This window comes from Ceratotherium simum, chromosome 16 (assembly GCF_057802395.1).
Source record: "Ceratotherium simum simum isolate JZ-2026a chromosome 16, ASM5780239v1, whole genome shotgun sequence".
In the NCBI taxonomy this organism is placed as follows: Eukaryota; Metazoa; Chordata; class Mammalia; order Perissodactyla; family Rhinocerotidae; genus Ceratotherium; species Ceratotherium simum.
The window spans coordinates 11,410,219-11,435,190 of NC_141915.1; the positions used below are offsets into that span (position 1 = coordinate 11,410,219).

The window sequence follows — 24,972 nt, forward strand, 5'->3', positions numbered from 1 at the left end:
CCACATTTCTTTTTTTTTTTTTTTGTGAGGAAGATCAGCCCTGAGCTAACATCCATGCTAATCCTCCTCTTTTTGCTGAGGAAGACCGGCTCTGAGCTAACATCTATTGCCAATCCTCCTCCTTTTTTTTTTTTTCCCCCCAAAGCCCCAGTAGATAGTTGTACGTCATAGTTGCACATTCTTCTAGTTGTTGTATGTGGGACGCGGCCTCAGCATGGCCGGAGAAGCGGTGGTTGGTGCGCACCTGGGGTTCGGAACCCGGGCCACCAGTAGCAGAGCGCGCGCACTTAACTGCTAAGCCACGGGGCCGGCCCGGGTCCACATATCTTGGTTGACCAATATTTTCGTTCAGTGAGCCAAATACCTGATTGAGATTTTTGTGTCATGGCAACTCTTTTTCCTTTGTGGGTGATATTTCCTTTCTTTCTGGCTGTTTTCAAGGTCTTTTCATCTATGGTGTTCTGAAGTTTTACTCTGATGTATCTGGTTATGGATTTATACTCATTTTTTCTGCTTGGGATACACTGATCTGTGGGTTTTGATGTTTCGTTTGTTCTGGAGTATTGTTAATCATTATTGGTTTAAATATTTCCTTTTGTCTATCACTATACTTTCCTTCTGAAACTGCAATTATTTCTGTATTATACCTTCTCATTTTATCCTCTATGTATCTAACTCTCTCTTTTATATTTTTCGTGTCTATATCTATCTTTGTCATATTCTGGATATATCCTTTTGACGAATCTTCCAATTCTCTAATTCTTTCTTCAGTTGTTCCAAATCTTCTGTTTAAGCCATCCTTTGAGACTTTAATTTCCACGATTTTATTTTTTCTTGTTTCCAAAATATGTTTTTCTCCTGATCTATCCATTGAACCTAGATCACTTCTTATTATATGGTTACATTTGTAAATACAACTCTTTTTACTCTTTAAGCATTTCAGATTTATATCTTCTATGTTATGTATTTATCACTTCTAATAGCTTCATTACTTTGGGATCTAAATGTATTTTTTTTTTTGCTGCTTCTGATTTTCTGCTCCCTTGTGTGTTTGATAATCTTTGTGAACCCATTGCTTGATCTTAAGATATGGGAGCAGCTTTCTTCTGGGGAGTGTTTGCTTTGGCATCTGGAGTAGTCAGGGAGTGCTCCCAGTGTAAGCCCACTTTATTCTTCCTTTGAAGGTATTGGCTCAGATAGAAGTTGCATGCTCAGCTTCCCCAACTTGCTGCTATTCCAAGGTTAAATATCCCCCACAACATTGTTCCTCTAGAAATCTGAGCTCTGTGCATCACTGCCTTTCCTGGCTGCCTGTCCACACAGGCTGGAAACTTGCCTCTCTTTCTCCTCACCGTTCTAACTCCCTGCTGGAAATGAAATTTATACTCACTGAAAACCAAAACACTGTAAAGAATAAGTTCTATACTGGAAACAGTTTATTTTCTTAGAAAATTATCACTCAATACAAGTTTTCAAATTTATTTGCATAGCATTGAGCAAAGTAAGTCATTTATAATATTTTAAATGTCCTCTGTCTCTTTATTTCCCTCTATTATTTGTTCCTTAGTGTATTTGTACTTTCTCACTTCCTCATTTTTGATTAGGCTAATGAGTTGTTTGCCTTTTAAAAAAAATCTTTTAGGGCCGGCCCCCTGGCTTAGCGGTTAAGTGCGCTCGCTCCGCTGCTGGCGGCCCGGGTTCAGATCCCAGGCACGCACCAATGCACCGCTTCTCCGGCCATGCTGAGGCCGTGTCCCACATACAGCAACTAGAAGGATGTGCAGCTATGACATACAACTATCTACTGGGGCTTTGGGGGAACAAATAAACAAATAAAAAATTAAAAAAAAATCTTTTATATATTAGTTTGTTTTTTCTTTCCTGTCTTCTAATTTATTATAATTTGTTTTTTTTCTTATTTATTCCTTTCTAAAGCTTTCCTTTGGTTTATTTTATCTTTCTAACTTTTTAAGATGCTTATTTCTTTATTTGGTATTGAAATATGTATTTAAGGTGATTTTCCTCTGAGTACTACTTTAGCTGCATTCCATAGATTCTGGTATACATTCTTTACATTGTTGTTGTTGTTATTATTTTCCATTAATTCTTTAGTTTTGGATTATGTTTCCTTTTTGACCTAAGCCTTATATAAAGAGAGTTTTATTTTTAACTTCCAGATAGAGAGAGAGGACTCATTGATTTTCTTATTAAATTCTAGTTTGTTGCAGTGTGATAAGAGAATATTTTCTGTTATTTCCATTTGGGGGTGGATTATTGAGATATTCCTTGAGGTCTTAAGTATGAAGAATTTTCATGAATATTATTGGACACTGGAAAGTATGGAATATTCTCTACTTTTGGGATGCAAATGATTGATATATATCAGTGAGGTCTACTTTGTTAATTATATTATTTAGGTCAACTATATTTTTAGTTATTTAGATTTATTATTATTTGATCTTTTTTGGATGGAGACAAGTAAATTAAAGCCTCTTTTTATTAGCATATTTCTGTTTACTTCTTGCTTTCTTGTGATTTCTACTTTATGAAAGTTACTTTTATGTTATTTGGTGCATCAATATTTATAATTATTATATTTCCATTGCCAATTAGACCCTTTAGCTTTATAAAGTAACCTTGCTTTTTGGCTCAAATTCCATGTTGTCTATTATTAAAATCATGGCTTCTGCTTTAAAAAATTTTCATTATATACCCTTGCCAATCTTATTTTTTAAAATAAACTTTATTTTTAAGAATGGTTTTAGATATATAGAAAAATTGTGAAGATTGTGCTGAGAGTTTTCATATACTCCACACCTAGTTTCTTCTGTTGTTAACATCTTATACTAGAATGGTACATTTGTTACTATTAATGAGCCCAGACTGATACATTGTTATTAACTAAAGTCCATACGTTATTCCATTTACCTAGTTTTTACCTAATGTCCTTTTCCTGTTCCAGGATGCTATCCAAGATACCATATTACATTTAATCATTATGTCTCCTTAGGCTCCTCTTGGCTGTAAGTTTCTCAGACTTTCCTTGCTTTTGATGACCTTGACAGTTTTGAGAAGTACTGGTCAGGCATTTTGTAGAATACTCCTCTATTGGGATTTGTCTGATAGTTTTTCTCATGATTAGATGGAGATTATGTGTTTTTGGGAGGAAGACCACAGAGGTAAAATGCCATTCTCATCACATCATGTCAGGGGTACACACTATCAACATGACTTATCACTACTGATCACCTGGCTGGAGGAGTGTTTGTCAGTTTTCTCCATTGTCAAGTTACTCTTTTTTCCCCTTTTCAATATTGTACTATTTGGAAGGAAGTTACTAAGAGCAGTCCACACTTAAAGAATGGGGAGTTATGCTCTACCTTCTTGAGGGCAGAGTATCTACATAAATTTTTGAAATTTTTCTGCATGGAAAATTTGTATCTTCCCTCATTTATTTATTTGATCATTTATTTGCATCATGAGTATGGACTCATAGATATTTATTTTATGCTTTGGGCTATAATCTCAGTACTGCTTTATTTAATTTATTGTTCAAATTGTTCCAGCTTTGGCCATTGGGATCATTTTCAGTAGGTTCCTGTATCCCTTAAACATACCCCCATCATTGTGGTTTTATGTGTATACCTCTGTGTGTGTGTGTGTGTGTGTGTGTGTGTGTGCATGTATGTATGAATATTTCCTTACTTTCTGCCATTACAAGATACTCCAGGCTCATCTTATAATTTCTGCTCCAGTCCTAGAATCAGCCACCTCCCTAAGGAGCCCTAATTCTTTTTATTGGAGAATGGTATTAAAAACTGTGATTTGGGGCCAGCCCCATGGCTTAGCGGTTAAGTGCTCGTGCTCTGCTACTGGCGGCCTGGCTTCGGATCCGGGCATGCACCAATGCACTGCTTGTCCAGCCATGCTGAGGCTGCGTCCCACATACAGCAACTAGCAGGATGTGCAACTATGACATACAACTATCTACTGGGGCTTTGGGGAGAAAAAGGGACTAAAAAAGGAGGAGGTACCTACAGCAACTAGAAGGATGTGCATCCATGACATACAACTATCTACTGGGGCTTTGGGGAAAAAAAAAGGGAGGAGGATTGGCAATAGATGTTAGCTCAGAGCCAGTCTTCCTCAGCAAACAGAGGAGGATTAGTATGGATGTTAGCTCAGGGCTGATCTTCCTCACACACACACACAAAAAAATAAATAAATAAATATTAAAAAAAAAAAGGAGAAGGATTGGCAATAGATGTTAGCTCAGGGCCGGTCTTCCTCAGCAAAAAAAAAAAAGAAAAAAGAGGAGGATTGGCATGGATGTTAGCTCAGGGTTGATCTTCCTCACAAAAACAAAAACACTGTGATTTGAGCACTAGGTGTGCTCACTGCTACTGGAGTGGCATTGCTTCTAGGCCCTCGCAGGTGATACTACAATTATATATATACCAATATCTCAAACTCTAATCCGTGACCTCCAATCCTTTTATTTTTAGCATTTCTTTTTTTTTCTTTGAGGAAGATCAGCCCTGTGCTAACATCTGCCAATCCTCCTCTTTTTCTTTTGCTGAGGAAGACCGGCCCTGGGCTAACATCTGTGCCCATCTTCCTCCACTTTATATGGGAGGCCGCCACAACATGTTTTACCAAGCAGTGTGTCAGTGTGCGCCCGGGATCCGAACTGGCGAACCCTGGGCCGCCTCAGCGGAGCACGCACACTTAACCGCTTGTACCACCGGACAGGCCCCTTATTTTTAGCATTTCTGATTAATTTTGTTTTAGGTATATTTCTTGTATACAGCAGAAGAGTATTATTTTTAGAGCCAATGTAAACACGTTTTCTAGTAATTGGTACATAAGTTGATTTATATTTAGTCATATATATTTGTCTCTGATTCTGTCATATGATTTTTGTTATTATATGTATTTGTTTATATATCTCAATTTTATGTCTACATATCTCTCTATCTATCTACACTCACACACACAGAGACATAGAGATATTTAAATTATTTCACTATGTGGCCTGCTTGCTTTGCTTTTCGTTGTAGTTTTATAGATATTCAGGAAAGTTTGTATTTTTGTCCTACTAATTACTAGTATAATTATATCTCAATTAATTCAGACAATAGTTATTAGTTCTTACTATGAGCAATGCTAAAATTAGCTTGTGTACCATTCCTCTTACATTTTCACTAGCACCCAATTTTAGCCAATATTAACTTTTTTTATTGGTTGTCTTTTTACTGTTAAATATGCTCGTATTTTTACTACTTGAGCCTTACTCAGCTTTTCAACTTCTCTCCCTGTTCTCTCATTTTATTGGTTATATAATTTCCACATTATCAAAACAAAATATTTACATTCTATTATATAATCTTTCTCCCCAGAATTGCTTTCCTCTTAGTTCTGTAGTATTCAGCGCTTACCACCCGTCTTTTTGCCCAAGTTTCTCTTGGTTGACTGGAATTTGTCCTCTGGTAGTTTCCACAAGAAGAGCTAATGAGAACAGTATTCCTTGATTTCTTATGTATTCAAAACTGTCTGAAGCTCTTATACTAGAAGTGCAATATGGCTGGATATAAAATCCTTGACTCACTCTTTATTTTCTTGCTTATCTTGTATAGTTGCTCAGTGTATTCTGGCATGGGATGCTGGTGTGGAGAATTATAAGTGATTTGATCTTTTGGACTAGCTAGCCAAAGGATTCTATCTTTATCTTAAAGTCCAGTGACTTTACTATGCTGTATCTTGGTGCTTACATGTTGGATCAATTTTCCCTGGGACATGGTGTGCCCTTTCAAAATGTAGATTTGAGCGTTTTGGGTTTTTTTTTTAAGGCACATTTGCTTGAATTAAGTTTTAAAACATTTATTATCTTCCTACAGATTGTTCCCATGGTTTCCTCTTCAGGGACCTTGATTATGTGTATGTTGACAAGCTTGTACTTGCAACTGTACCTCTTAATCCTCTTAATCTCCCAATCTCTTTCTTGATTTGCTTCATTATGTTTACTTACCTCGTTTTATCATCTCCATTACTGTGCTTTCTGTGATATCTCTTCCCCATTGTACTCTTTTTAATTTTATCTTCATTTCTGTGATGATTTTGCTTTTTCTTCTATTTCTTTTCTGATTTCTACCAATTCTCATTTTAATTCCTGCTATTGTCTGGTCATATCATTACTGAATTATTGTATTTTCTACTTTGTAGTGTTTTTTCACAGTAACAATTGCTCAAGTATTTTTTAACTCATGGTGAAATATTTGGATATACATTTTTATCCAATACATGAAAACATATTTCTGGTAAATGTTTTCTGTAGAAATGTTTTGTGCTACTTTTATGTTTAAAAATATATACTATATCTATTTGAATGTTGTAGTAATTCCTTTTTAAAATTCATATTTGAGTGAGTTAGATTTTTCTCTATCAGCTGTTTGCAGGAATTTCCTGTTGGTCTTGGGTTATGAAGGGACAAGAATAGCCTTCCATGATGTGCAGCTCAAGGATTCCCTTTCCTGGATCTAGAAAGATGGGTTGTTTCCTTTTAAATATGCTGCTTTTATATATCCACACATCCTCAGTTTCCCCAAACCTAAGCAAGTTCCAGAGGACTTGGCCCTTTCACTGAGCACTGCCACCACCGGGCCCAGCCAATGTCTTTCAGTTCCATCTCCTCACCTTCCAAACAGTTATTTTTGAATTCTGCCACTCATAGAACCCTATACACTACTCTATCTTCCTGCAGAGCCTTCTGTGTAGCTCTTTTGGTATCAACTACTTTTGGACATGTTTGCACATAATTTTGAGTTCAAAGCATGTGTCTGTCTCCTAGATTATGGAAAATTAAGTTTTAGGGCCGGCCCCATGGCTTAGCGGTTAAGTGCTCGCGCTCTGCTGCTGGCGGCCCGGGTTCGGATCCCGGGCGCGCACCGACACGCCGCTTCTCCGGCCATGCTGAGGCCGCGTCCCACATACAGCAACTAGAAGGATGTGCAGCTATGACATACAACTATCTACTGGGGCTTTGGGGGCAAAATAAATAAATAAATAAAATCTTTAAAAAAAGAAAATTAAGTTTTAAATTCCTTTTGTTGTTCTTTGTAGTTTCCAAGAGGAGGAATGGGAATTTATATGATTTAACCACTTGAAATCCTCAAAGAAAGAACTACTGAAAGATGTACCTCATTGAGAAAAAATAGGATCTCAGAAGAAAGGCATGGAATACCAAGAACACAAAAATGTATAAATATGTTGTTCAGTTTAATTAATTTATTCACTTAAAGGATTTGATTAACTATTAACTATAAGGAAACAATCATAATCACTGTTTTAAAATAAAGATGTGACCTAAAACTCCAGACAATAAAAAGTTGTTTTCTGGTTTGGTAGGAAGAATACATACATATATATAATATTTTTAGATTTTATAGAAAAATTTATAGTTAGATTTATGATTTAAAAAAAATGTAAAAGTAACCACACACACACACAAAAGAAATCCAATTGATGGCTTCTAATTTAGAAGAGGGGAAAATGTAATAAAAACATTGTCAATTAAACAGAAAACAGAGGAGAATAAAAATTAAAGAAAAGGTGGTAAAACATTATACTCATGATAAGATGGAGAAATAAGTCCAAATATCTCAGTATTTCCAATACACATAAATTTACCTGCAAAAAATTAGAGATGATTTATGTGGGATTATAAAAATAAAATCTATTTATATGCTATTTAGAAGAGACATCTGGAACAAAACCACTGAAGTGCTGAAAATAAAAAATGGATGGCAAAAGATATACCATGTAAACACTAACCAAAAAATACTTGTCATAACCATTTTAATGTCATGCAAAGCAGAAGGCAAAAAAGCACTAAGGATAAAGAGAGACACTATATAATGCCAAAAGGAACAAATGCCAAAATAACGTAACAACTATAAACTTATATAGACTCAACACTTGAAATATATAAGGCAAAAACTAACAAAATTGGAAGGATTAATGGATAAATCCTCAATCTCTGTGGGAGCATTTAGGCATACCTCTTTGAGAATTTGGTAGATTAAGCAGACTTAAAAATTAACATAGGAATTAATACCTCTTTAACATGGAAAAAATACATAAATATAAAGCCATCTTTCTTACTGGGGCAAAAATAGAGGCATTCCTAGTAGTCAGAGAAAAGGAAAGATTGTTCACTATCTCCATTATAATTTAACAGTGTATTGGGGGTATTAGCCAGCATAGGGAGTGGGGAGGTATAATAGAGAAATTAAAAAAAAAAAAAGAAAGAAGTAAATTTATCTTTTTTGTAGATTATATCATTATATATCTGGAAAATCCAAAAGAGTAAATGGATAACTACTAAAAACAAAATGAAAATTTAGTAAAGTAACAGAATACAAAATTAAACACAAAAATCAGAAGTCTTCGTATAGAAAACAACAACGAGGGGCTGGCCCCGTGGCATAGCGGTGAAATGTGCACGCTCCACTACGGCGGCCCGGGTTCGGATCCCAGTGCGCACTGACACACCGATTGTCAGGCCATGCTGTGGCAGCGTCCCACATAAAATGGAGGAAGATCTGCACGACTGTTAGCCCAGGGCCAGTCTTCCTCAGCAAAAAGAGGAGGATTGGCATGGATGTTAGCTCAGGGCTGATCTTCCTCACAAAAAAAAAAAAAAAAGAAAAGAAAACAGTGAGGTGGAAAAAACAATGAAAGACCACATTTACAATAGCAATAAATAAAGAAAAATTTCTAGGCATAAACTTAACAATAAATGTACACAACCAACATGAGAAAATTATAAAACACTCTCCAAAGATAAAAGTTAGACTTGACCAAGTGGAAGAACATGTCATGTTTATGAATAGACAGATTCAACACCATGTTGATTCTCCTTAAATTAATTTTGAAAGGTAATGCAATCCCAATAAATGTACGGTTAATTTTTTTTCTAGACCTAAAAGATTGATTTTAAAGTTTATTTGGAAGAATAAACTAGCAAAAACACCCAGGAGATCTCTGAGAAGGAAGGGCTGTGGGGCCATAGTCACAGCCCAGTCGAGTACTAAATAGATTTTAAAGTCTCCATTATGAAAATTGGGGTGTTGGTGCACGAGTAAATAGACAGATCAATGAAACATTATACAAATCTAGAAATAGATATAAGAGCATATGACAAATAGTATATATTAAAGATATCACTTACTCTTGTTGTGGAAAAGAAGGGCTTTTACATAAGTGACGTTGACACAGTTGGATAGCCATATGGAAAAAGATAAAATTGAAACCATTCTTTAAACCATAAAGTAGGGAATTTCCAAAAGAGTCAAGTACCTAAATGTGAAAAAACAATAACAAACAACCCCCCCCCCCATTATGTGGTAATGGAAAATGTGGGTGAATTCTTGTAGAATCTGGCAGTGGGAAAACTCTTCTATGACCAAAATTCTAGAAGCCATAGAGAAAGAAGATGAACTTGACTATATAAATACAAAACAAACAAACAAGTCTTTTGCATGGCAAAACCCCACAAATGAACGAAAAAGACAAATGGTAAACTGGGAAATAATTAGCAACTTTCACCACAAAGGGCTATTATCTTTAATATATAATGAACTTCCAAAATTTGATAAGAAAAAGACCAATAACTCCATAGAAAAAAATGATCAAAAGATATAAACAGATAGTTCATAGAAAAAGAAATTAAAATGGCCCTTAGACATAAGAAAAGATTCTCAACCTTGCTCATAATAAGAGAAATGCAAATGAGAATTATACTGAGATGTCATTTCCCACCTCTCAAATTCGCAAAGATCCAAAAGCTTGACAACACTTTCTGTTTCTGGGGAAACAGACACACTTATACATTGTTGGTGTGAATGCAAAATGGAGATTTGGTAATATGCAGCAAAATTACACATGAATTTACCTTTTGAAACAGCAATTCCACTTCTAGCACTCTATCCCAAAAATACCTGGGCAAAAATGAGAAATGATGTAAGCATAAAACTATTAATTGTAGCACTCCTTGTAATACCAAAGGACTGGAAACAACGCAAATATCCTTCAATAGGGGACTGCCTCATGGATATGGAAATGTCAAAAGTAAAAATATAGAAAATATACGTTAGTCATTAACAACAACAACAAAAATACTGATCTGGCCTGACAATCCACAAGGAAGACATAACAATTCCAAATTTGCTTTGCACCTAATAACATCGTCTGAAATATATAATGCAAAAATTGACATAACTATAATGAAAAACATACACATCCTCAGTTTTAGAGGGAAATTATACCACACCTATCTCAGTAACTGATGTAACAAGTGGACTTCTGTGAGGTTGTAGAAGATTTGAACAATGTAATTAGCCAATTTGACCTCAAACACATTATATCCAAGTGCACATGGAACATTTACCATAATTGATCATACAGGGCCATAAAGTAAACCTCAATAAATTTCAAACTATTTAAAATCATGCAGAGTAAATTTTCTGACCACAATGGTATTGTTTGAAATCAAGTAATATAAAGATAATTAGAAAATCTCAAATGTGTGGAAATGAAGCAATACACTCAAAAGGAACTATCAAAAAACCGTGGGTCTATAAAGAAATAATGAAAATTAAAACATATTTTAACTAAATGTAAATGAAAATATATGTCAAAACTTGTGCACTGCAGTTAGAACCATGCTTAGAGCAAGACTTATAGCATTAAATGAAAATATCAGAAAAAAGTCCCAGGCTCAATAGCAATTATTTGAGTATCATCTCATCAAGTTAGAAGAATAATAGCAAATAAACTCAAAGAAAGTAGAAAAAAGCAAATAATAAAGAGCAGAAATTGATGAAATAGAAACAAACTCATAACAGGGAACATCAAAAAAGCAACAGTTTGTTACTTTAAAATACTGATAAAATTGACAACACAGACAAAACTTACATAATAACAAAAATGAACAAACTATTGCTAAATGCAACAAATAGATGACTCGCACAAACGAATGTTAAGCAAAACAAGCCAGAGTAAAAGAGTATATACTGTATGATTCATTAATATAAATTTAAAAAAACAGACAAGACTATACACGGTATTAAAAGTCCAAATAACAGTTACCTTTGGGGAGAAAGGAAGGAGAAGTGATCGGAGGAGACGCCATGAGGGAGCTTTTGGGATGCTGGAAATTTCTATGTCTTGAATAAATATTAGTTACATGGGTGTGTTCACCCTGTGATAATTCACTGACCTGTGCACTTATGATCTGTGTGCTTTTCTGTATGTTATACAGCAGTAAGATTTTATCAAGAAGAGACAGAAATCATCAGAAAACAGTTACTTGACAAAGTCAATGCCAAGAAAAGAGATAAGAACAGACCCCTATCTCCTTTACTCTTTCTAGCTGCCTGGAACATGCACAGGATGCCTATAGATTCAGAAGCCATTTGTAATCATGAAGATGAAAGCCACAAAGGACGACAGATCTGGAAGAGAGAAGGAGCCACGACGTCAGCCTTGGACAGCCTACTACAGACAGGTTACAAAAGAAAAATGAACCCCTTGTCTCCTGGAGCCATTCTTACCTGAAGCTGAAAGCCACCTCAACTCGTGGTTTAACTATTCAATTTTTCAAAACTAGAAGAAGTACAGTTTAAACATAAAGAGAGTAGAAGGAAGCAAATAGAAATTAATATTGTAGAAAATGGAGAAACAATAAGAATACACATAAAATATTTAAAAATAGTCAATAAAATAAGCAAATCTCAAGCAAGCTTTATTTTTTTACAAAATGACAGAGTAAAACTAAACCATATTAAGAAGGAATAAAAGAAACACAATTACTTATACAGTACAGGTTTTAAAAAAAATTGTAAGAACTCTACAGCAGGGATAAAGAGGGGAGTGCTCTGGGAATCCCTGATAATTTATAGAGCCTACTCTTTGAACCTCATCATTACCTGACACGTGCCGTGTCCATGCTGTAACAGTTTATCCTTTCAGTTAAAAGTGTCAACTGTCCTCTTTTTAAGTAAATGGGATTGTTGCTTTGATTTCAGCCAATCCGTAAAGTGGAAAATGTCACCCACCTAGTGTGGAGGTGAGACACTCTAGGACCACACATTTTAATTCCTTGGATTATTGCCCAAGGTTTAAATAGAGAGCCCTCTAGAGGCCAGCAATGGAATAATAGGAGCTGCTGTTTGGCTATTGTGGAGAGAAGGCGAGACCTCTAATCTGGAGCTTCCAGCCAAAAGAGAAGACTTGGCATCAGAACTCTTGATCCTTTCTCTTACCATTTACAGATGGCCACCATGTCTCAAAACTGCTGCGGAAACCATTCTCAGAGAATTCCATGTGAGTGCCCACTCTGGAGTTGTGCAGCCCCACAGGTACAGATGGAGTAAGAGGGAAGAACTGATCAAAGTCAGCTCAAACAAGTCTGACCAAGATTCCTGAAGGTGTTTCGAGCCTGGTATAAAAGGAGGGGAGAGAGATGATTGATGGGGAAGTTAGAAGTGTGCAGTCCATTAAGATTTAGAGGCAACGGTTTTAGATGCCCACACTCAGAGGCCCCTCCTGTGCAGTGGTGCCGGGCAGATTGCCTCAGTAAAGAAGAGTGGCCGTACCAGACTCTCCTGGCAGATTAGGGTGGAATGCTTTGAAGGCAGGACTGAGTAAATTCAAAATGTCCTGTGGGGGAGGTTAGAATACTTGCTGAGAAGACTCCAGGGGAAGATAAGAGGGAGGATTAGAGAACAGAGTTGAAGGAGAGATAAGACACTGGGGAGATATCCTGTTTTTTCTCATAAACTGATCCTTCTCCTTCCCAAGCTCCACATGTCTGTCTCAAATCCCTAACTGTAGGTGTGCCCTAAGAGTCCTTGGCCCACCCACAATCAATCTTGATAGTCCGATCTGGATCTCAACGACCCCTTGTCCAGTTGTCTGCTTAATTTCTTCCCGTAAGTGTCCTACTATTACTCAAACTTACACTTTTCCTTCCAAACCTGTCTAGGCCAATCGTGCCCACACTCATAACCTCAGACTCATCTTTTAATCTCCCTCATTCCTTCCTTCTCTTCTGAAACTCAATCTTCTAGTTCTTTCAATCTTTACCTCACAAAGTCTCTCTAAAAAACTTCTAAGTGACCAGTGCAAAGATTCTGGAAGTCTGTGATCTCTGAGACTGTCGTTTACTATCCACCTGAGAAGGCAAGCTCTGGGCTAAAACTCCACGTCCTGCTTGGTGAGACAGGGACTGGCGGCATCAACTGGTGAATTTGGATGGCTCATACGTCTGTTTTTATGTCTGTTTTTATCTTATTAACTATATTATGTTAATCTTATTTAAATTCCCGCAAGTATTTGTAGAAAGCGGTGGGGCATAGAGAAACTGAATGTGTAAGATGTTTTAAGGATTCAGACTCTCTTTATCAATCCTTTCCTTTGCTACCCCACAACCCCTACCCCGGGCCAGACTCCCATCTCCTCACACTGAGATGACAGCAGTAATTTCCAGATTGGTCCTTTGGTCTCTACATTTTAAGATTTATCTTTTTATGCACTGTTTTGCTCATGTTCTTAATCCTAGCTTTGATTCTTCCTCTCAACCGGCCCTTGATCATGTTATATTTGGTTATATGTCCTGCTTTTCTTGACCTTTTTGAGCATATGGGCCTGGTGGAGACAGAGCAGTGAGTCTACAATACCCTTTTTTGTCATATCCTTGGAGATGTGTGGTGGCTTCTGCGTGGTACCTGGGTTCCAGGAGTGATAGTCCAGCTGCAATAGGAGAACCACTCAGGGATCCAGGCTGCTGACACATGCATTCTATCCTCCTGTTCTGTGTTCTGAGGGACACCCCCCCCCCCTTTACAGATTACCTGGCCCAGGTTGGCAGAAGCACACTGACCGGTGTATATGAAGATGCACATGGAGGCAAAATGGCTGAACTGGAGATGGGGGAAACTGGGTAATATCAGAAGAGTTAGAGGCTGAGAGACCAGAGCTCAGACAGCAAAAAGGATGCAAAAGGCCGCAAATGTAGATATACAGAGAGGGAATAAAGTCCTGGGTGTCCGGGCCTTTGGATTATGTGGCTCATTCATAGTGAGTATTTGAATGTTTGTCAACATGGAATGAAACTTGGAACTATGGGAAACTATGGAACATACTGGAACTATGTAGGAAAGGGTGAGAGAAATTATCTGAGACAGGTAAAAACACTTAAAAGAGTATAAGAGATATGTAGTACAGGTACATGCAAAGAAAACCATATCTGCACACATCATAATCAAACCACTGAAAACCAAAGAAAGAGAAAATGTTAAAAGATGCCAGAGAAAGACACATTAATTTCAGAGGAGCAATAAGACTGACAGCCAATTTCTCAACAGAAACAATGGAAAGCAAAAGACAAGTTCTACAACAGAGTAACTTTTAAACCTAGAATTCTATACTCAGTGAGAATATTCTACAAAATGAAGTAAAAATAAAGACATTTTAAGACAAACAAAAGTAAGAGAATTTATCTCTAACAGACATGGTCTGTAAATAATAATAAAGAGAATTCCTTAGCAGAAGGAAAATGTTTCATGAAGGACACACAAAATTATAAGAAGGAAAATGATCCTAGAGGAAAACACAGAAATACAGAAAGGAAAATATCAAGAGTAGATATGTGGGCAAATATAAGTGAATATTGATATTGGAATGATATTGATATTGTAGAGTTTAAAATATACTTGAAATTACAATGCACGACAATAACGCAGGAGGAGGGAGTTAAAATGTTTCTGAGATACTCGTATTATTGGGTATATGGTCAAGGTACTAATTTATCTTATTACAGTAAATCAAAGATGAATGTTGTAATCCGTCATATAACCATCAAAAATTGCAGTACACACTCACACACACACACACACACACACACACAGGCTAAAAGGAAAATGAAATAAAAATATTTGATTCAAAAAGAAGGCAGAAGGGAATTACTATATCTTGATAAAGAGCATCTGCAGAAAACCCACAGCTAACATCACAGTTAGTGGGTAAAGATTGAATGCTCCCCCTCTAGATCTGGAACAAAATATCCACTATAACCATTCTTATCCAACATAGTACTGAAAGTTCTAACCACTGCAATAAGGCAAGAAAAACAAAAATCATACATACTTGAAGGAAGAAATAAAATTATCTCTATTTGCAGATGACATATTGTCCCCATAGAAAATCCTAAGGAGGGGCTGGCCCTGTGGCTTAGTGGTTAAGTGCACATGCTCTGCTACTGGTGGCCCTGTTTCGGATCCTGGGCGTGCACCGACGCACCGCTTCTCCGGCCATGCTGAGGCGGTGTCCCACATACAGCAACTAGAAGGATGTGCAACTACGATGTACAACTATCTACTGAACTATCTACTGGGGCTTTGGGGAAAAAAAAAAAAGGAGGAGGATTGGCAATAGACATTAGCTCAGAGCTGGTCTTCCTCAGCAAAAAGAGGAGGATTAGCATGGATGTTAGCTCAGGGCTGATCTTCCTCGTGGAAAAAAAAAAAAAATCCTAAGGAATCTACACACAAAAAAAACCCTCCTAAAATTGATAAGTGTGTTCACCATGGTCACAGGATACAATATCAACACGCAAAAATATCAACACACAAAGATAAACCAATATCTATATAATAACAATAAGTATATGGAAACTGAAATTTAAAATGGAATACATTTATAATCACTCCAAATAAAATGAAATACTTAGGTATACACTTAGCAAAATATGTACAAGATATGGATGCTCAAAATTACAAAATTCCAATGAAAGAAATCAAAGAAGATCCAAATTATAGAGAGATATATAGTGTTCATGGAATATGTCAGTTTTCCCCAAATTGATCAATAGGTTTAATAAAATTCCTATCAATATCCCAATAAGGCTTTTTGTAGACATAGACAAGCTTATTGTAAAATTTATATGGGAAAGCACAGGCCCTACTATATCTAAAACAATCTTGACATGGAAGAATAGAGTGAGAGGAATAACTCTACTCGATATTAAGCCTTACTCTGTAGCTACGGTAATCAAGACTGTGTAGCATTGGTGGAAGGACAGATACATACTACCATTAAAAATAATGAGATGTTATCAATGTCTTTATGGCAGTAAGTTTAATAAATTATATGAAATATACAACTTCTTTGAAAAATATAATTTACCAAAATTGACACAAGAAGAAATAGAAAATTGAAGAGCCCTATATCTGTTTTTTTTATTTTTCAAAATTATGGTAAAGTATACATAAAACTCCTAGAAGATAACATAAGAGACAATCTAGATGACCTTGGATTTGGAGATGACTTTTTAGATACAACACCAAAGGCATGATCCATGAAAGAAATAATTGATAAACTAGACTTCATTACAATAAAAACCCTCTGCTATGCAAAAGACACTGTCGAGAGAATGAGAGGACAAGCCACAGGGTGCAGCCCTGGGAGGCACCTCACAGTGGCCACGGCGATGACTTTAGCCAGCAGATGGTTGTTCAGCAAGTGATATTGGAGCTCCTGCAGTTGGAAATCTGAATTTCAGACCCAGCGTTTGGCCAGGAGCCAGACAAGTGGAGGATCTGAGGGCAGGAACAGTGGTGGGGTGGCGTGCTGGGGGTGGAAGGCTGGGTCTGCAATAAAGAGGAATTAAACATTCATTGACCATGTGTAAGGCACCATTCTCAGCATTCTGGGGTAAACAGAGATGGCTAAGGTAAGACTACTGCCTTCCAGAAGGTTATAATCTAGTAGGAGGGTTGAGAACCCTTCCACCCAGCCTTATCTAACTGTGGCACCGTGTGAGCGCCATGATGATCAGGTTGAATACAGGAGAGTCAGAAGCAGGGAGTCCAGTAAGAAGATCCTAACAGTGGTCTGGGGAAAAAGTGATGGGGTCTGAGCTATGGTGGGGGAAGGGGAAGGGGAAAGTAAGAGTGAGAAATTGATAGTACGTGTCAACTAATTGTGAGAATAGTAGGAGTGGAAAATCATTAAAGCCAAGGGAAAAAGACATTTAAGAAAGAAGGTGTATTCCACAGATTCAGAGGTCACAAAGAGATTGAGTTGCCTTAGGGTGAGAACCAACAGAGACCATTATGACTCTCAAACAGGCGATTCCAGGTGAGTAGTGAGCAGGCTGCAAAGAAGAAAGGAGTGATGGGAGACAAAACGGTCTCACTGAATGAGGTGAGACTGGGGGACAAGAGCCAGTGGTCTTTGTCTCTGGGCAGAGGTTGGGGTGAACAGAGAACAGTTTTGGGAGGGAGATTCCCAGGGCACCTCACCTGGATGACTATGGGTAGCAGCTTCCCGTTGGGTTCCATCTTCAGTATCAGGAGGGGGGCAGCAAGGTACTGCTTTTCTCCTCAGATCGCGTTGGCTGGAATTCCATCCAGCAGAATGAAGTCACCTTCAAACAGGGAACTGTTCTGAGGAAAGGGGGAATGTATCCATAGTTAAACTTGAAAGCATACCTCCAGAGGGCCAAGGCAAAGGGGAAGATGTAGACATTCAGTCTAGTTCCTCGCCGTTATCCCACATCGTACCAGAGTCCTAGTGGCAGAGCTGAAGGAAGCATCCAGAGCATCAGGTTCAAGTCCTCTCATTTTATGGTAAGGGATAAGACCCAATGAGGGGAGTCTTCCCTAGGGACATGCAGCTTGTTTGTGGCAGAGGTCGTTTTAGAACTAGGCCTGCACATTGATTCTGCACCACAGGTATATTAAGCTCTCCCCTTGTCAAGTTGTCCAAGCTCCTTTCCCCGGCATCTCCTGATGGTCTACCTTGTTTGGCTGTAACCAGCCTCAAAGCTTTTCCTCTACATACCTTATCATCTCTAGGTTTTTCCAGCACAGGACTCTGCACCCAGGGGCAGTGGCTTAGCGCAGGTCCCTTCCCTGACTCATCTTTGGTAACCCCCCTTCACCAATTTTCCTTCCACACTGCCAAGAAAAGAACAATGCAGGGTGGGAGGATGTACCTGGAGTTCTTTCTCCAACTGGGCCTGAAGCTCCTCCATCCCCATGGGCAGCACCAACTAGGAGGGCAGAGAGGTGGAGCGTCTCAACAGCATGCGGTTGGGGCCATTGAGGAACTGGTAGCCAAAAAGTTCATCATCCTGCCGGCACCAGTGAACCCTCTCTGTGGGGGTTGGGTTGTGGTGTGGACGGAGGATATTTACCCTGATATTCCTCTCCTCTAGCCTCTACTTCAGGGGTTTAGTCACATGACTGCTCTGTACCCAGCCCCCGCTTCTCATTCTTGAGGCCTCTGTGAGATCACCAGGCACAATAAGGTCTTTTTTGGCAAGCAGTTTTGGGGACTATGGAGTGTGACAGATAGGTAATTAAAAGGGCCATCAAGGTGTTATGGAGACCTGGAGAAACCACTGACCAGCCAGGGCACTCTTTTGTCCTCAGAAGATCTGATCAAAAACCTCCAGGCATTTCCAGGAGCTCGGGAGGGTATAAACATGTTTGATGGCAATTTCCATAACCTTAGAACAGATATTGAGGATGAAACCATCAATTTACCAAATCCTACTGTTGCTGGATCCACCGGCCCCACTCCACTCTGACCATTTCCTCACCTTGCCTTAACTGCCCATTCAAAGTCCTGTCCCTTCTCCTCGTGGAATCTCATATTTGGACATAGATCATCCTTACACTCCGCAGCTATTGTCAGGGGTAACTCTTGCTTCTAGGTGGCCCTGCTAGGAGATGGGGACAAAAGTTAATGGAGAGGGTAGAAGTCAGCGATGGAGGAAGTGTCAGGGAAGGTGTGGGGCAATTGGGAGGCTCATGGGAGGGTAGTCACTGGTAGATCTGCTGTCTTTCCTACAGTTCTTTCTCTCGATGCTTCCAGAACACGTCCAAGGCATTGTTTCCTGCCAGGTGGGCTAGGGAGACATTAATGCAATTGACCACACTGCTTTGTCCAATCTCGCGCTATGCCCTGGCTTATCCCAGTCTCCTATTTCTTAACTGTATTGCATCAGACTCTTTTGCCTTTTTCTCTGGCTGGCTCTCCTGATTAATTCCCTGGCAATTTATTTCATCTTTGCCCACTCCCGTTTCTTGATTTCACCAATCTCAGATCTCATATTCGTCCTGAGACAAAAATCTCATTTTTGACACCTTTTCTTAACCCTTAACTCGAATTTCCCTATTCTTCATTGTGTATGAATTTAATGCTTAATCACTTGAAATGTCCACACCTATCCCACATTATCCCATATCACTTTGTTAATCTCCCCTGTCTTGGTCCTCCCCTGTCCACACCTTAACTTGTCCTCCAAAATGACACATTTCCAGGGGCTGGCCCGGTGGCGCAAGCAGTTAAGTGTGCGCGCTCCGCTTCGGCAGCCCAGGATTCGCAGGTTCATATCCCGGGCGCGCACTGACGCACCCCTTGGTAAGCCATGCTGTGGCGGTGTCATATAAAGTAGACGAAGATGGGCACGGATGTTGGCTCAGGGCCACTCTTCCTCAAGGAAAAAGGGGGAGGATTGGCATCGGATGTTAGCTCAGGGCTGGCCTCCTCACACACACACAAAAAAACCCAAAAAAACCAAATGACACATTTCCAGGTAGGTGCACTTACACACACTGACCTCGCCTGTCTCCACCTTCCCCTGTTCCCTGGGATAAGATATTCTGTATGTGCCATCCTCAAACGTACCATCCCACCTGTCCTGGAGAACAAATGGTTTCATGTTGCTACCTTTCCCTGGCTCTATCTCACTTGTCCTCAACACCACATTGTCTACATTTGTTAACCTGACCTGTTCCTGCCCTCACCTGTAATTATACTTGCTTTTCAAAGACGCCTATTTCATGTTTCCATTCTTACCTGTCCTTTCTCTCAATTGTCTCTCCTACTTATTTCCTAAGGTAAAAGATTCTGTATTTTCTGCACTTACTCATTCCCACCTCCTGCCGTGTGCTCCCTGTCTCTCACACTGGTCTTCCATGTTTTTCTAACATTCCAGCTCTCCGAGTTTATATCGTTTGCTTCCCTAACTGTCTCCTCTTGGGGGTCACCCACCATCTCCTATGCCATGTACACCCTGACCTGTCACTGCCCTAACTTGTTCTCCATCACACAGAGGTCTCCTTTCCACTTTTACTTCATTCTTCAGTTCTCCATCATTGCCGCAACTCCCATTCCCTGTCCTCACCTTCTCGGAAGACCAGATCTCCAGATCACTTATTTTCTGGCCACAGCCTCACCGGCAGCCTCTTTTAGTCTATATTTTACTTCAGGACTTTATAACTATTTCTCTCTTCCCTTTCTTGCTTCCTTTGTTTCCCTACATTAATCTGCCCTGAGTCTATCCCCTCCTTAAGTTCCCTTTTCAGCCCTATCCCACCCGCAACCCCAGGCAGTTCCCGAGGCCTTACCCCCTCTCCCCAGACACTGCCCCTCACCGGTGCCCTCGGGCAGGCTCAGCACGCCCTCGCCCTGCACCCAGCGGTAACACGGGAAGGCGGCCTCCGCGCAGGCTCCCGGGCCCTGCACCGTGATGCGGTCGCAGAACCACGCGTCGTCCACCAGGGAGTGGTGTTTGCGCAACTTCACGAACTGCAGTGGCCCCAAGTCCTCCGCAACGTCGTGATCAAACTCCTCGTCCTGCGGAGGCCACAACCCGGCGGGACTTAGTAGCAGGGACCGGGAGAGGCCGTTTTGTCGGGGGTTGGGGCTGGGGTTGGGGGGGTCAAAGGCGGGGTGGGGCCGAAGAGAGGCGGGGACCTTTGTGGAGTCTCCGTTGACAAGGCCTCCAACGACAGCGTTCCCTCCTCCCGACACCTGCGCGGTGGGCCTCGGACGCCCGATCGCGGGGAGGACAAGGGAGCGCGGGGCGTGGCCCGCAGTGTCTGGAATTGATGACTGAGCATCATCACCCGCATCGGTCCGTTTACTGAGCTCTCACTGCGCCCGCGCTCTCCCGGGAGCTTCACGTTCGACCACTGACCCTACATGGATCCTATAGTGCCACTGGCTCTGGGGTCATTTGGGGAAGGAGTTGGAGGCTGCGAGGACCAGAGTCGGGAAGGGAGAAGGGTTTGAGACCAGCCTGGCCCTGCGTCCCGACCCTCTTCCCGCTCCTGACGCCGGAGTCCCAACTCCCTGGAAGTCCCAGCCGGCGCGGTCGCGCTGTCACTGGCCCCCGGCCTCCCGCGTCCGGGCCGCCCTCCCGCCGCGAGCCCAGCCCGGGCCAGGGTCGGGGTCCCCGCTCCCGTCCGCTGACCTGGCCCCGCGCCGGCTGCAGCTGCAGCTCCAGCTCCGCCTCCCCGCGCGCCCCGACCAGCCACAGCTGCACGCGGTTGTGCGACCCGGAGAAGAGCGAGGCCCCGGTGGCCACGCGGATGCGGTAGCGGCCCACGGCAGTGGGTGAGTTTGCCCGAGCTTCAGAGGTTCAGTTAATGATACCGAGCAAGAATTCCGCAGCCAGGTCTTGTGTTGCCAGCAGGACCAGTCCAGGACTTAATAAAGCAGGACTCTGCGAGCCTGCTCACTCCAGGATTCGGGGCACTCCTAGGTCCCCACCCCAGACAAGAGCATGTGATTAGCCCATGGGGTGTGGACAGGCTGTTCCTCTCAGCTCAATGCTGAGAAGTGGGGCTTTGAGGAAGGTGAGGTCACGCTATAAAATTTTTTTCCTTGGAAGTTGCTTTCCACAGTTAACAGTACATGATGGGAATATCTTCAGATCAATAGATAGAGAACCAACTACACTCTTCATTAGCTCTAAGGATTCGCCTCTTGATGAGCGTCCAGGTTGTTCCCAGGAGTATTAGCCATGATGAGTGCTTTAATCAACACCTTTCTATGTACACCTTTATATGCAGGAGCTTTTATATTTATAGGATTGATTCCCAGAAGTGAGATTGCTGAGTGACATGATATCAATATATATTAACAGATATGATCAAATATTTTCCAAAAAGCCTGTAGCATGTTATCAGAGTGCTCTTTCTCTGCATTCTCACCTGCACGGGGAATTATCATTTAAAAAATTTTTGCCAGTCTGGTGGGTGAAAAGTGTCAAGAACTATGAGAAATCTCGGATTTTACTTTACTTAAAAGCTAGCCAGTTAGCCTGCTACTGTTTGAGAGATGGTGGCAGAAGACACAAGACTCCTATTCAAAGTCCTAAAGAACGTTATTACTCACAGCAAAAGCAAGAGCCGGAGGTTCATATTCCATCAGTTCCTCCTGCCCCTAAGTTCCATGGTGGTGACTCAGGTGGCCTGGATGGATGCCTGCACCTACTGCAGGTTGCATTACAGGAGAGGACCACTGAGTTTGGGGGATTCACCATTTTTTACACTAAGTGGAAGGAAGTCTGTTCTCTGTCTGGGGGTGATATTACCTCATCCCTCAAGGTTGCTTGCTACAAACACAACTCTTGAGAAATAGCCCACATAAAGAGCAATAAAGGTCTTGCATTCCTAGAATACCCAGCAGGAATGTTCGGGGGCACTCAGGGCTCATGGCAGATTTCCCCTCCTAATAGAAAGTAGTGTCTTAGCTGCTTAATACCTTCTATAACTTCCTATTAAACATAAAATAAAATCTAAGTCCCTCACACAGGTGTGGTATGCCATCCATGGTCAAGTCTGCTCTGGGCTTAACGATGAATAAATAAGTTGAACAGGAAGTATATATAACAGTGTATAACTGTAGTACAGCAAGAATTTCTTTACGTGGTAATGACATGAATCCCTGAGTGCTGACAGAGCATACCTTACACTATTTCACCAATCTAATGCTACAGAAGGCAGCAAGCTTACTATTCCAGACTTCACTGCCCTGATGCATCTTCACTTTGTATGACCACTGAACATCCAGCAAGCCTCCACAAGCAAAAGGAAAAGAATTATCGTGAAACTGTAGCTACTTTGTCTACCTCGACTGCTATGCCTGATCTATATCTTTTACCCTATTCTTGCTGATTTGACAATAAACTAAGTGTGAAAATAAACCTTAAACCATGTTCAAGTCAACATTCTTGTTCATTTCCAATCCAAGCAGTCTTATGTGGAATTTCTCTTCTTAGATACATTCCAGGTAGTAAATGAAGTAAGCTGATGGAATTAGAATACCAACACCTTGCATCTTCTAATAAAAGAATAAATCCAGGAAGTGGTTATCTATGGTGGCTGAATTCAAAAAAAGAGACTGCTACAGACTATGTCCTTTATGATGGAATATTTAGCAATGCCTTCGAAGTCATTTTGCCAAAAAAAAAAATAAATTATTTGTTATTTTTTCAGGGCCGGCCCCGTTGCTTAGCGGTTAAGTGCGCGCGCTCCACTGCTGGCGGCCCGGGTTCGGATCCCGGGTGGGCACCGACGCACCGCTTCTCCGGCCACGATGAGGCCGCGTCCCACATACAGCAACTAGAGGGATGTGCAACTATGACATGCAACTATCTACTGGGGCTTTGGGGGAAAAAAAAATTATTTGTTATTTTCATCAAATCTGTAGAAATGCAGATCACAGGAAATATAGAGGACAAAGGAACATATTAAATAACACCACATAGATACAACCAGAAAAATCCAGAATGAGAGACAAACAACTTGTGTCATCAAAATAAATTACAAGAAATAATAAGGGAATTTCCTCAACTAGACAAAGAACATCTACAAAAAAAAAACCCCTACAGCTAACATCCTAATTAATAGTGAGAGACTTGGAGCTTTCCCATAAGATCAGATACAGGGCAGGCATGTCCCCTCTGACCACTCCTTTTCAATTTCATACTGGATTTTCTAGCTAATGCAGTAACATAAGAAAAGGAAATAAAAGGCATATATGGGAAGGATGAAATAAAACTGTCTTTATCATCAACGACATGATCATCTATGTAGAAAATCCAAAAGAATTGACAAAAATAACTCCTAGAACTAATAAGTAATTATAGTAAGGTTGCAGGATACAAGGTTAATATACCAAAGTCAATTACTTTCTTATGTACCAGCAATGAACAAGTGGAACTTGAAATTAAAAACTCAATACCATTTATGTTAGCACCCCCTAAAGTGAAATAGTTAGATATAAATGTAACAAAATATGTACAAGATCTATATGAGGAAAACTACAAAACTAATGAATGAAATTAAAAGAGAACTAAATAAATAGTGAGATAGTCCATGTTCATGGATAGGAAGACTCAATCTTGTCAAGATGTCAGTTCTTCCCAACTAGATCTATAGATTAAATACAATCCTAATCAAAATATCAGGAAGTTGTTTTGTGAATATCAACAGATTGATTCCAAAGTTTATAAGAAGAGACAAAAGACCCAGAATAGCTAACTCAATGCTGAAGGGGAAGAATAAAGTTGTAGCCACTACCCAACTTCAAGACTTACTACAAAGCTATAGTAATCAAGATGATATGACACTAGTGAAAGAATAGACAAATAGATCAGTGGAACAGAACAGGGATCCCAGAAATAGATCCACATACATAAAATCAACTGATCTTTGACAAAGGAGCAAAGGCAAAACAATGGAGCAAAGACAGTCTTTTCTACAAATAGTGCTGGAACAACTAGACACAGACCTTACACCATTCACAAAAATTAACTCAAAATGGATCACAGACTTAAATATAAAAAGCAAAACTATAAAACTCCTCAAAGATGACTTAGGAGAAAACATGGTAAATGTTCTTCCCAGGAAGTTTTTCTTTTCTGGTCTCAGAGGGTTTCACTTCACACACGTGCACACTGGTATTCAGCCAAAGGATCAAAAGGACTCCTATGTGGATATCTGGAGTTCTTTGTGTAGCTTGCCCCTCTTGTATATGTAGCCCTGCAATTTCTAGCCCTCTTGGCCTCCCTGACTCCAATCTCTGTCTCCTCAACTCAGTAAGATTGTC

General features: G+C 40.1%; 1 protein-coding gene and 1 long non-coding RNA gene across 3 annotated transcripts in view; one reads left to right on the top strand and one right to left on the bottom strand.

Annotated features, from left to right (window-relative positions):
- LOC106802266 (uncharacterized) overlaps nt 1–11,821 on the top strand; it is an 85,284-nt gene extending 73,463 nt beyond the window's left edge. Inside the window, exons 3-4 of one of the 2 annotated variants that reach the window (XR_015554641.1) lie at nt 7,120–7,255; nt 11,432–11,821. This is a non-coding gene — a long non-coding RNA (uncharacterized LOC106802266). The remainder of the gene's footprint in view (nt 1–7,119; nt 7,256–11,431) is intronic. The other variant, XR_015554642.1, reaches the window with a different exon arrangement.
- Nucleotides 11,822–13,254: 1,433 nt separating this feature from the next.
- LOC101389288 (polyunsaturated fatty acid (12S)/(13S)-lipoxygenase, epidermal-type-like) overlaps nt 13,255–24,972 on the bottom strand; it is a 31,809-nt gene continuing 20,091 nt past the window's right edge. The window contains 7 exon segments of the mRNA XM_087440243.1: nt 13,255–13,269; nt 13,690–13,812; nt 13,914–14,024; nt 18,059–18,115; nt 19,767–19,771; nt 20,508–20,886; nt 21,329–21,486. Coding sequence (XP_087296369.1) covers nt 13,255–13,269; nt 13,690–13,812; nt 13,914–14,024; nt 18,059–18,115; nt 19,767–19,771; nt 20,508–20,886; nt 21,329–21,486 — 848 coding nt within the window.